This window comes from Gossypium arboreum, chromosome 11, assembly GCF_025698485.1.
Source record: "Gossypium arboreum isolate Shixiya-1 chromosome 11, ASM2569848v2, whole genome shotgun sequence".
In the NCBI taxonomy this organism is placed as follows: Eukaryota; Viridiplantae; Streptophyta; class Magnoliopsida; order Malvales; family Malvaceae; genus Gossypium; species Gossypium arboreum.
In genome coordinates, this window is record NC_069080.1 from 26,808,496 (window position 1) to 26,823,047 (window position 14,552).

A 14,552-nucleotide genomic window follows, 5' to 3' on the forward strand; every position below is an offset into this window, starting at 1 on the left:
ACAAATATCATACTAATCTATCCAGTTGATTCCTAACCAAGTTATTTTACAACCTAACTAGCACAATACTTCAAACAAACAAGGCATACTAGACCTTGGCGATAACTCATACCATACTTACCCCTTTTCGCTTAACACAATATTTTCCTTTGAATAGTAGAATATCCTGAAATAAAATCTTAACTTACTTATATGACGGTTACTATACACCCACACGTATACGCCAAAATAAGCAATTGGGCAGATTATACTTGCTAGACAAATTATTTTACTACTAAACACCTTAATCTTAGACCTGCCAAACTTAGGGTGTGACATTAACCCAACCTTAAGAAGCAAACAACTCAAGAAAATAATTAGAAGCAATATTTTTAAAAAATGTTTTTTAATTTTAGATAATTTTCGATTTTTTTTTTCTGAAAGACTTATGTTTGTTTAGGTCAAATAATTTTAACTTCTTATTATCTTTGACTGGAATATTTTTAATTTAATTTTTTAATTAGATTAATTCAAATTGAAATGATTTGAATTCATTGATTCAAATAATTTTAATTTTATATAAATTTTAAATAGATAAAAGATCCCAAATTTAAAACTAATAAATTATTTATTGATTTCGTTTATTCATTAAATATCACTATATTGTATCAATAATTTATATATGAAAAAGTATTATATATATTTTATAATTATTTAAAGGTTAAAAGATGTCATAAGTTTATGCACTTTTATTTTCAGCAATTTAGATATTTTATTATGTAGATTTTAAAATTTAGATCCAACTTTTAACACAATTAAAATTATTTTGTTAAATTGATTCATTACAACGTTACTTTTTTAGTTACATGGATACCAAATGAGTTATTATTATTATTTCAAAACATCACACCAATAAATTTAACTAAAAGAATTAACGATGTTAACAATTGAATCTAAATTTTGAAATTTAAAAAAGTAGAAAATTTAATTCTTGAAAATGAAAGTATAGAAAGTAAAAATTAAATTCTTGAAAATGAAAGTATAGAAACTAAATTCTAAATTTGATAAGAGTATAAAAACTAATGGCATATTTTCTACATAAAATTAGTAATCATATTGTATAAAAAATGATATATGTTAATTATATAAAGAAGTGTCCATAGGCCACACTGGGCCGAGTTTGGGTCCAGCCCAACCAAAAATTTAGGCCTATTTGTTAGGCCCAGGCCTAACCCGATCTAAAAAATGAGCGTAAAAGTTTGTCCAAGCTCGATCAGGATAAAAATGCTAAAATTTAGGTCTGGCCTGCCAGTCTTTTTTTTTATATATAATTTTTTTAAAATATAATACATTAAAAATATTAAAAACATTAAAATAAAAGTTTCCCAACAAATTTAAAAAAAATATGTATACTTTTTTTTGTTCAAATACTGACTGATATTTATTAAATCGTGGCTCAAGGCATAAAAAATGAAAAGTCACAATCAAAACAGAACATCAAACAACAAAACAAAACCAACCCAGCTGTAGAGTAATAAGCACATCTAGAAACTACCAAAACAGCAAAAGAAATCCACCTTAAGCCAGAGGAAAAGCTCCTAAACGCAGAGCCAAATATCAGCCACCAATTGTTTCACTTCTCCAAAAGAAAATCCCAAGCTTAGAAAGAGAAGAAAACAATAATAAAAATATGTATACTTAAATAATACTAAGATAGGTACAATTTAACAAGTAAATGCCTCTAAAATAGTAACTAAATTAACAATAAAACAATAGTTATACAATATCTAAATAATAAGAATAAAATAATAGCAACATAATAATGAAATTGTAGCAAAATAATAAATAAAAATAATAATAAAATAACAACAAAATAGTAAAAACAACAATAAAAACAGTAAAAAAGTCTTATTCATATTTTTTACCTAAACTCATTTTTCAAGCCTCTATTTTTATCCAAATCCTTTCAATTTTTGGACAAATTGGGTGACCCGACCTATTAAAAGATATAATTATATAGTAAACAAAACAATAATAATATCGAATATAAGAATGTAATCCATTTACACTAGTTTCATAGTTACATTTTTGTATGATCTCTCTCCTAAAACATATATTTATGTAAAGAGGAATTGATTTATTTGTTTGACACCATTTTCAGGCCTTGTCAGCATTTGAAAGGAGAAGGTTTAAATGTATTTGAATCAAGCATCTTTTATTTTTATTCTGAGACAGGTTAAATACATTGAAAATCATTATTTCAGCCCTTAGGCCCTTGTTTAGTTGTTTATCAAACTCATACCAACTTCAAACACTTGAATTAAAGATTTAACAACTCTAGAAACAAATCAAACAAGTGACCCTAGATGCAATATACTGATTACTGCATATATATTTGCTGAATGCAAATGGAATCGGGGGTCATAATTCCAAGAGCTAAAATGGTCATGATCTTTTTGTAGGATTCTTCGAACAGATCTCCATAAACGAATCGACCAATGCGTTCGCAAACTCAGGGTCATTGATATGGTAAGGACACACCTCTAACTGTAAGTAGACATAATTTTCTAACTTCACAAGGAAAAATTGAGATGCAAACATGCAGGATATAATTAAGGAACTAAAATTTAGTCACCTGCCGGTCTTCGTTTATTTGAATCAGTGTCTGCAGTTCATTTAAAAGAGTACCAGTAGCTTCAGGATCATGGAAGGGCTTCCCTGGAGCATCCAATGCTGAAACACCCTTTTGGGGCAGGCAAACACAAATCTTTGTTGCAGACTTGTTCAGTTTATCTGCTATAAAGCCTGCAAATTTTTTGTTCTCGTCGACTGTTGTTCGCAAGGCCGATATCTTCAACCACCCATCGTTAACACATAGAAGACACATTAGACAACAGCAAACATGGACAATGCTAAAAAAAGGTGGTCTAAAGACTCATCATCACCTGAGCATTGTGGATGTGAATCTTCCTTTTCTGAAAATTAGTAGGTACGGCATGTTTAGGTCCAAAGGTCACCATATCTAAGGGTCCGACACTGAGGACGAAAGGGATTTTCTTCTCTATAATAACATAGAAACGAGAGCTGTCACAAGGCATCACACCCCCAACTACATAATCTGCATAGAAACGAGAGCTGTCACAAGGCATCACACCCCCAACTACATAATCTGCAACCTCTGTAGTTGTAATGTCCAAAACTCCGTAACACATGTGAAAAGAATTCACATTTTCAATGAAGATTTTGGGAAGCAAATAAATGAAAGAGAAATATATATATATATATATATACCTGTATATATCCTTCTCTAACCAGTGATTCCATAGCCTTGCCACCTACACCAGTGGCATGGAAAATGAGGGTTTCATACCCTTCCTTTTTTAACCTTTCATTCACGACATTAACACATGGTGTTGTGACCCCATACATGGTTATACCCACTGTTCCTTTTTTTACCTTCATTACAAGACTCTTGGAACCTCTCAAGCCTTCCAATCACCATACCAGCAAAAGCAGCTCCAGCATTTGATAACACTACTCTGCTAACATTGTTGATCCCACAGATATCCACGATTGATGGTAACAATACCAAATCTGATGTTTTAACGTAAGGTTCAGTTTGGCCACTAGCTATAGTAGATACGATGAGCTTCGGCACACCAAGAGGGAGAGACCTGAAAGGTGTTGATAACAAAGATGTGCCACCAGTGCCTCCAGGGCCAATAGCTCCAGCAACAACACCATCAGCCTGAGCTTTCTTAATAAAATGTTGGAGGGCTTTGCTCATAACACCAACAGCTTTACCTCTATCATCTGGAAGCACAATGGGGTTTTCGCCAACTGATTCAGAATAGCATAGAAGAAGTTCATTTCTGGTCACAAACTTGAAATCACTCAAACTCTTAGTTTCCTTTTGACCAGCAGAAACATCAACTATCACAACTTCTACCTGTCATTTCCATTAGTTTAAAAAAAGAAAAGACTTTTACATGTTTTTTTTCCCATCAGAACAGAAAATTTAGGAGATTAAGAAAATAATCGCATTGATAACATTCTTAAACTTGAATTAAGACTAAAGAAAATGCTAAGAACCTCATAAAAGAAAAAACCAACACTTGCCTACTTTCTTATTATTGTAAAATCAAATAAAAGATCATCAATTATGCTCTTAATATGAAAGAGCATTGTTAATTAGCACTTAAGTTCTAAGAAAGATCATTTTGGTTGTTAAAAGTTGTAAGATGATTTTTTTTACTTGTCATTCCAAACAAGTATAAGTGATATTTATGAATGCACTATTTTACTTTTACTATCTTTCTTTTTAGTAGTTATTTTATATTTAATTTTTAAGGAATATTTCATGTTTTTTTACAATTTTCGTATTTCACATTTTAAGTAATATTATATATTCTAAATTTCCATGTTGTAAAAGACCTCTTTTGCCCTCTTAATTTTGATATTAAGCAAATTGGTCCCTAAAAATTAGAGCAATTCAATAGTTATCAATTTTGAAAGTGAGCAACTAAGTACAATTAATTCTCATGTTAATGTTTTTGTTGATTATATATATTTTATTGGTACAATAACAAATTTAGCCCAAAATATTTACATATTGTCAACATTTACATAAAATATATAAATATCAAGGGCTAAATTTGTTATTGTACCAATTAAAATTATGTATAATTGATGAAACACATTAATGTGGTGATTGATTAGTTACTCACTTTCAAAATTGTTATGAAGTAAATTGCCTTAATTTTTTGAGAATGGTCAATTTAATCAATATAAAAATTAAGAAAGAGGGGAATTTTTATTTTACCATATATTTTTCAGTAATTAGTGAAAGTATTTCATATTTTAATTTTAATTGAAAATGAATATTTTCATTTGGAGGAATTTATCTCTTTCATCTTCCTTCTATTTTGTTTTGAATTAGTGAAAATTGTAAAATTCCCAATGATGTCACATAGCATTTTAGGTTTTTTTTTATATTTATGCTTTCATTTATAAATAAATCCAAGTTCTCAACAATTTTTGTATTATATATAATAAGAAAGAAAGAGAAAAAAATAAAAATTAAGCTAAATTCGATATTAATGAGTTTCAAGATTCATAAAATAGAATTTAAAATTCATGAGTATCGAAATCCTAAATCAAACTTGCCAATTGACACTCTCTTTCCTTATTCCCTCTCCGTCGCTATAAAAAATTAAACTTTGACATTCTCCAAATTAGAAAAAGTATATATTTTTTTAAAAAAAATAACTTTAGTAAAAACTCAATTTGAGAAATAAAAAAAAAATCTCTTTTTCTCTGTACAAAATCACATAAGTAGCTGAAAAAAAACTAAAAATTCATTTGGTAAATCCATTACCTTGAGACAAAATAGGTCTTTGGGGTGTAAAACTTTAGGGAATTGACCGGCAAAAACAATCTCTAGTGCTTGCTTTTATCCCTTGTATTCAGCCTGACTTGTTAATTTTGATCATTGACGGGATTAACTTGGAAAATATTTTCACTAATGTTCAGCTAAGTTAATATTTAAGAAAACAAGAAAGAAACCCGTGCAAGTCATTAATGGTTTACGGATCAATTTCAACTAAACCTCACATGATGTAATGAAATTAGCATTAAGTAAAACCTACCCTGGAGGAAGAGCTATTGGAAATGGTGGTGAGAAAGGACCGAACTGACTCAGACAAGAACCGGAGCTCCTCAAGCTTAGTATCAGCCGTTCCGACACAGAAAACAGTAGCTGTAGTACCCATTTTCCGCCCGTTTCCAATATGGGAATGTTGCTCTTAAAAGCACATCCCTATTGTGTTGTTGCAGATTCTCTCACTATCGGTTCTATCTTAATCCATAACAATTAGAATTAGTTCCTTTTTTATCTGCCTACTCTTTTATATTATTTTTTAACCCCATATTTATATTTAAAAAATTATATAATTTTTAGCGTTTAATTTAAATCTTAAAGTTAATACGATAAAAATTCATGTTAGCAATTAATTTTATCAACTCAACTCTAAAACCTAAATAAAATTATTTCTGTTGGATTGTATTGAACAGATTAAACTTAAAATTAAATAAATTCACAATAAACACTAAATTTATTTTATTAACAAAGTCATAAAAATTCAAACCTTATAATATTAGTAATTGATTTTCATTAAATCAACTCTAAAACTCAAATTAAACACTAAAAATTAGCATTATTATATTTGAGAACCAAAATATATAATTTTTATCAAATACAAATAAGAAATTGAAAAAAAACACAAATATCAGTTTTTCTATTTGTAGCTTTGCTTAGATAAAAGTTTAAATTTGATATATTTTCATCCTTTATTAAAATGAATAAAAATAAAATAGAAATTTAATGGCATCATTTATAATTTTAAATAAAATATTGAAATAAAGAAAAAACTTAGAAACATCCTCACTAAATTTCATATAATATTTATCAAAATTTCATGCTATTATCTTCATGGGTAAACTAACATGCTCGAGATTCAATGAAAGGCAAAAGCTACATTCGGCACACATCTTTACAAAATTAGATAGAGATGTATATTGGAGGGCTGGGCCGTACTCAAGTTCAGGCCATGCCCTTTTTTGAGTTGGGTTGATCCGGTCCATTAACCCCTTTTACTGTTTACAATAAAACAAAATATTTTTATTATTAAATTTAAATTTAAAAATATTTATAATTATATAAATCGCATTTAGGTCAAATTAAGCTGGCTTGAAACAAGAACACTGGGCGGGTTGGGTTTACTAAGTCTGACAGGTTACCTAACTCTTGAACCATTTTAAATCTAGATTCTTTTTCTGCAACTGGATTTTAACCCTTTTTATCTTGATAGAAAGAAATTGGATCATATTTCATCATATTTAAATTTTTTTGAGAAATTTATTTTTTTAATCATAATTTAGTTCAAAATGGATTAAAAAAATTATAAGGGTCGAAATGAATATTTTTATTGTTTCTACTTCACAATCTTCAAATTGTTTGACATATAACATAAATGTTTCTTGATTTTAAGATAATTTTTATATAGCATAAACAATTGCATTAATTTTTTTGTTAGTGTTTTGTTGCTAGTTACAAGTAAAGTTGGAACCACAAAAATAATTAAAAGAGTAAAGTAATAAAAATGTGTACGGGAGTTGGTTACGTAATTCAGAACCGTTTTTCGTAGAGTCTTGTCTAAAAAGTAATCCACTAAGATTTAATAATATAAATAATAGTGATTTAAGTTCAATCCACTCATATAAAGTTAAATCTTTCTCCTATACATGAAAATTGTTTATTTACCTAATACTTTGCACTTACAACAAGTTCATCTTAATGAAACAAATAAGTACTCTCTTAATTCGTACATAAACAAATAAACTTCGTTAAAATAGGGAATCGTAGACTAGTACTTCCTTAGATAGTATGATCAAAAGACACCACCAAAATTACACTTTAATTGGTCTTTAATAAGGTTTGAAATAAGAAAATATCTTCAGTATCTGAACCTACGTAAAAAGATCTCTTTAAATATGATAATTGGATCATGCTAAAACATTTGGAAAGAACCCTGGTTTGTTTGAAAAACTCCATTAATTAAAAAGACAATCACAATCTGATCTATTTTTATTTAAAATCCTCAAAGAAAGATAAAAGATTATCAGTATGCTAACAAATATGACAAGTTGTATTGTATATGGTCTGATTACAAAATGAATTGCAATTAACTGTGTAACTAGCATGATTAACAAAAAAAAAAAAAACTGCCATATTTTCTTAGACATTATTTGATTACAAGAAGAAAAAAATTATCAGCAATATATACTATAGAGGGCATGGTATTCTAAAGGGTAGGAGTATTTTGGACATCCCCCTCATGAGACAGCATAGTTGGTGGTGGAAAAGACTCTTAAAGCCACATGCATTTCTTCCTCTAACTCATGACAACACAGGGTGCTTTTATACAATGGAATTGGTTTGGTTGCTCTTATAAACCTTTGGAAGTACAAAATATTTTTAGAAACAAGCTGGAAAAAATTGCTTGGCATAGAGAACCCAGAGCTGGGGGCATAACACTCCTCTTGAAAGCATCTTTTGTGGTGATAATATGGAGGTAAAAATATCTCTTCAATCTCTTTTAATTTTAATATTGTACAAACGATTTCTCTAAAAGAAAATTGAAACAATTTAATCATTGTTAATTTTAAAATGAGCCACTAAAACAATTAATCACAACATTAATGTTTTCCGTCAATTGCACATAATTTTTATTGATGTAATAACAAATTTAGCCATTAATATTTATATATTCTGTATAAATGTTGATAGAAAGTATAAATATTGAAGGCTAAATTTATTAAATCAATATCAATTGATAGGATGTGTAAATGTTGCAAGCTAAATTTATTAATTGAAAATCAAATTGATAGAATGTGTAAATTTTAAAGGCTAAATTTATCATTATATCAATGTATTTTTATTTTTGAGAAACCATTTTACTTAATATTAAATTTGAGAAAAATAATAGCGTCTCAAAAGTAATTTTTTTTTTTTTTTTGGGTGGATGTGACTTTTCAATGCAATGCAACTATGTGACTTGTTCTTAAAGGCTATTGGAAGTTGTAATTGCATGATTCTTGGGAGGTGATTTTGGGTTGAGCTCTTAGGAGAGCTAATGGTAGAACAACATGATTTGGCAACAACGGAGCTATATCGATACATCACTGATAGTGCTACAGACAGACAATCTTCTCTTACCTAATTTCCTGATCAAATTAATGCCTTGTTCATTGTTGACGGAGGAATGGATACTTGAATGTAATGTATTAGCTAATGTATTTTATGAAAACAACAGTAATGGTAAGCTACAAAATGATTAAGTAGGGATGGTAAATGAATAACGCGATTTTTAAGTATTTTCAGATATTCGAATAATATTTGAATTATTATATGTAAATGGATTCAGAGCAAATGTAGATATTAATTTTTGGATTATTCAAATAAATTTTAGCTAATTTAAATAATAGTACTCAAATTTAAAACAAATTTGAATCCATAATCCATTGTCTTTCTTCCTCCAAATGGCTTGGGGTTGGCCCTTTCTTGGCGGCCACATGGATGATCCATTGATTTTGTCGGTTTTATTATATATTCCAATGATGATATCCATTGATTTTGACTGCAGATTTTTTACTTTTACAGAAAATGAGCACTTAAGGCCCAAATTGACTCAGATAATTAATATGATTTTATCGAAGACTATAGGAAATGTTACAAACAAATACAGACAAGATCAAACTTACCTAACCTTTATCACCAAGCATTAGAAAATGTGTATAAATTTCTCTCTTCTTTTATATTAATCATTTAATTGCTTTGCAACACCTGCATAAAGCTCCAATGGCACGCATGCTTTGGTTACGTATAGGGAATAGCAGAAATTTGAACCCATAATCTTACTATTATATGCATTGCTCTATAAATTCTCCTTGATTTCAGAGTATCTGGAAAGCGATGTTTATTTTTATTTATTTATTTATTTATTGAATTGAAAAAAGGATACATATTTGCAAGATATATGGCATGAGACAGTGTGTGGAAATGTGAGCACAATCTCCTTTTTAAGGATACTGTAATTGGTTTCTTGTCAACTACAACAAAGACAGAGTTGGACAATTGAAGACATATTGTGTTCAAACTTCTAAGCTTTTGGACAATTGAACTACATAATGCTATATGTAAGGATATTTTGTCTCAAGCTCCCCTGCAGTTGTTAGCTCATGATTGCTTGCTATGGGGTATTCAAGCACCCTTTGAAATTTGTTCTGATTTTGGGTGATGAGGCGGCTGATGATGCTTTGAATTTGATGCTCAAACTTTGAATTTCTTTTCCTGCAAAAAGTGTATATTTTGGGAAAGATACATTTGCAGAAAATTATATCAGGGTGGTTTCAAATGTGTGCTATGTTTTTAGCAAGCAAGCAAAGCAGAAATTGTGAACAAACTAAGAATCAAACAGAACCAAACAAAACCCATAACATATGAGGGACTAAGAACCACGTATCATAGTTGTGGATGATGAAATTCAAACTTGAACCTCTTCTGTTATCAACTGTCCTAAAATCTCATTAACAGAAGGTGAAGTTAAATTTTGGAAACAAATCTTAACTACATTAATCTACATTATCTGGATCAACAGCTCTGAACTTTAGGCATTGAAAAAAAAAGGAGAGGAAAAATGGAATTGATTCTCAAAATTGGTGATAGTCACTTTCAGGAATAAATTGGGGAATAGAATGCCATCTCTTACAGTGATTAAAGCCTCCAATTAAATTAGGGGAAAAAGGCAAACATCACTAAAACATGGAGCACCACATCATTATCCCTAAATCAAATAGATTTTGTGGCCCCTTCGGGACTATCTTTTCAAAAAGTCTTAAACCTATTTTTTTTCTTCTCCATCTGCTTTTTTCCTTGAAATAATTAATTAAGTTAATATGAATAAGGGGTTTGGAGAAGATAACTATAAGCTTTTATGGTGTATGATTGTTTTGGAATTACCAATAGAATTGAATTCGTGATGATTTAATTAAATAAATTATTAAAATTATTAATATATATTAAAAATTAAATTAATTAATTTAATTGATTTAATTATCAGTTTAATCAATTTTTAATTTAATTCATATTGATTCACTAATTAAATGATCTAATCTTTTATATCAAATCAATACCTCAATCACTTGATCAATATTAATTTTTTTTAAATAGGATTTAATATTAAAATTTAGAATTTAAAACTTGAAGGTCTGAATGATTTTAACAAAAACATTACTAAATTAATTATAACTTTTTTTTTGGAACATTTGGACAAAATAAAAGAGACATCAAAGCATAGGCGGAATGTTTAAAGGCCCTAAAATTTTGAGAAATTTAAATTTTTCCTTGCCCTATTCTTATTAATCTCATAAAAATTTTAATTAAACCTTTAAACTTAATTTTAGGATCCGCCGTTGCATCAAAGAATTGAAGAAAATAAAAGGATTAAAGCCAAAGTGTTTTCTTTTGATTTTTCTTTTTATATTGGTATTAAGGAGAAGATTAAAAGTTTATATATATTTTTTGACCAATTGAAGCAAAAGTTATGTGATAAGTTGGGTTAAAAAATCCATTTTCAAAATCCAAATAGGTGTAGCAAATTCAACCATTCCCATATGTTTTCTTGGTGAAATTAATTACCATTGCCCTGATTCAATAAAAGGGAGCAAAGGTGATGGAAAGTGGTAATAAAGTTTGGCAAAAATAAAAAGACCACTCCAAAGTAAAATGTAGTAATTAAAACTTTCGGCACACATAAAATTTTAAAATTTAAAAATAATAGATATGAATTGAGTTTTAACTCGGTTCGTATTGATATTGTTATTAGTCCAAAAAATATGAATTGAGCATATTAAAACACATTTATCCTCTTTTTAAATATTGAGAGAGATTATAAGTGTTTAATCTAATTCCATGCAATTTGAATTATTAAAATGATCTTTTTCACATTTTTATATATTTTAAATAAAAAATTAAAATTAACATATCCTGGGTGTTTAATAAATTTACAAACAAATTTTTACCATTGTACCAAAAATAATACTTAAGTAAACTTTTAAAAATTAACTTATAACATAATATGTTCTCTCACTAAAGTTGTGTATCTATACTATTAATAAAACCTTTAACTGAGTTGATGTCACGAGTTAGCCGGATACCTACTCTATTAGGAATTGACTAATATACATTTTTATTAAATGACTACGACTATTATTGTGGTGGCATTTTTGTTTTTTGGTACTTTTATATAGTTTTATACTACTAATATACTTTTAAAATGTCTAGATGAATTTACAAACAAATTCTTTACCACTACACCAAAAATAATTATTGAGTAACTTTTTAAAAAATTAACTTTTAAAATAAAATGTTTTCTTTCAACATGTGTATATAGATAATATTACCGATTGAGTTAATGTCACAAATTAACTCGACACTAACTCACAATTGATGACTATACCATAGTAAACAATTGTAGTGCATTTAATATTGTTAATATGATGTATTTATGTGTTTGAATTTCATTTTACTTACAATTTAATCTAACTTTTATTTTTATATTGTACATATTTCATGTGTTATTATGACCAATTAATTTCAAATCATACGCTCCATTACTTATTGTATGATATTCTTAAACACATATTTATATTCTAAATTGTTATTTCCACATACATATATGTATGATAGAATTTCTTATTGATAATATTGTTCGTTGAATTGGTGTCACCACTTATTTTTTATTTTAATATCAAACATATTTCATATATTATTATAATTAATTATTTTTAAATTATATATTTTTATATTATTTTTAAACACATTTATATATTAATTACTAGGAATAAAAAATAATCGAAAAACACTTACTAGTATTTGTTAACAAAAATGATGGTAGTTACCAGTTCCTCCATTGTCGTTGTACCACTGTACAGCATAACATAACCAGGCTATTAGCGTTTTTTTTTTTTTTAAACAGATAAAAAAGAAAACAGTCCAGTAAATAGCCATTTTCCTTTTTTTGGTGGTTAAACTTTTCTAAAAAGAAAACTCTTTTTTTTCAAGCTTGGCTTTGAAGAACAATAGACAGAGACTCTTCTCGGCGAAACCTCAACTGTTTAGCAATAAAGTCTTCGATCGCTCGTTGAAACTCTTCATTGCTCAAATCGTCTTCAGGAAATAATTTTTCGTCCAGGTTTTCAATTTTTTGGCATTTCTTCTCGCTCTCCGATCGTCGTAGTTCCTTTTTCACTTTCTCCCTTTCCAACTTCTCCGATTTACTTCTCCTATACACTCTCCGATTATCGGCTTCAAAGTCAGAGTCTGACTCTGGCTCCAGTTCTGGTTCCATGTCTTCGCACTCGCGAGTAGATGTGTTCACTTCAGAGATGATCTCCTTATCTTGATACACAATCTCTTCTTGAGACACCGATTTGGAGTGAGTGTCTGCGGTCTTGATGATTATTTCCTCGCAGACTTTGGAATCGGCATTGCGAACGGCGGAGAAGATACCGGACTTAGCAATTAGAGTGATGATGATGAGGTTACAGATGAGGAAAACGAAGAACGGACTGGCGATGATGCCGCCGAGTTTCAAAACAAACTCGCCGGAGATTTTGATGGCAAAAGGCACGCGCTCGGCAGTCCACGCCAAAAACAGCAAAGCCGAAAGCACTTCAAAAATACGAAACACCTTTGCTATGCTTTGAAGACGATTGTATTTCTTCATCGCCTTAACTTTCTCTGTTTTCACGTTATGGAAATAAAAGGAATCCATAACAGCAACGTTTCCGAGGCATTCAACGGTGAAAACCGATAGGAATTTGGAAAGTTTCAAAAGTTTCGTTTGGTTCCGTGGAAACTGGTTTTCAACTTTCCGGGAAAATAAATGCCGGATTTGAAAAAGGATGGAGAGAGGGGGTACGGTTTTGGAGTCGCAGTGTAAGAGCAGTGAGGTTTCTCCTCCTTTTCAATCGTAGGGTAATTGTTATTATATAGACAACCGATGAAATTATTTTTATTTTATTTTTAATAAGAATTTTGTTAATAGACGTCAATTTTTTCCAATTTTTTTAAAGTTTTAAGTACTACAAATACAAATACAAATATAAATATAAATATATATCTAATTAATTATATTATAAAATCCAACCAATACAATGCAGTGATTAATTATAACTGACGAAAAACCGAATAAAAGGCCAACTAATCACTAAAACAAATAAATATTATTTAATTTATAAAATCTTATTATTGACTAAATTTGATTAAAAATTATAATAATATATTATAAAAATTAATATAAAATAAATGAGATTTTAATAATTTATTGTGTCTTAAATTTAAATTTATTATGTGTATTTCCTAAATTATGTATAGAAAATAAAATGACAACTTAAAATATAAAATAACAAATGTTTGGTTTTTTATAAAAGAAATAAATGTTTTGTAATTTTTCAATTAAGTTGAGACTCAGATTAATGAACAACTAATTTAGACATAATCTGTACTTATGAATATTTAAAGTTTTAATTGAATTGGTGTCACCGTCAACCAAGTTTCAACTCAGTAATGAGTTTACTAAAAAAAGCCTTATATTTTACAAAAGGTAAATATAATACATACATATGATATGATTCGAACTCAAAACATTATAAACTATACTCTTTCTCTTTTGATATAATGCCTAAAACTACCCACAATCACTTTCCGACCTTTAATTAGGAGGACAATTGCACTTTAACACCCTCGAACCCACGTTCTCCTATATTAACAACAAAGTCAATACCAACTGAACTAAAACTCAATCAACATAAAATCTACTCTCTTAAATATACTATCTCAGCAAAAGAACATATTTCATATTTATATTAATTTTATAAATTTATTAAATAATTATTTTTACCAACATGGTCTATAATAATTGTATAATATATGTTGTAATTTATTATTAAAT

General features: G+C 28.6%; 1 protein-coding gene and 1 pseudogene across 1 annotated transcript; both read right to left on the reverse strand.

Annotated features, from left to right (window-relative positions):
• Positions 1-1,392: 1,392 nt before the first annotated feature.
• On the reverse strand, positions 1,393-5,873 carry LOC108473235 (toMV susceptible protein tm-1(GCR26)-like; annotated as a pseudogene).
• Positions 5,874-12,471: 6,598 nt separating this feature from the next.
• On the reverse strand, positions 12,472-13,572 carry LOC108473113 (uncharacterized). The gene has a single exon (XM_017774672.2). It carries the CDS (start codon positions 13,371-13,373, stop codon positions 12,657-12,659), a length of 717 nt encoding a protein of 238 aa, XP_017630161.1. The 5' UTR covers positions 13,374-13,572; the 3' UTR covers positions 12,472-12,656.
• Positions 13,573-14,552: the final 980 nt, after the last annotated feature.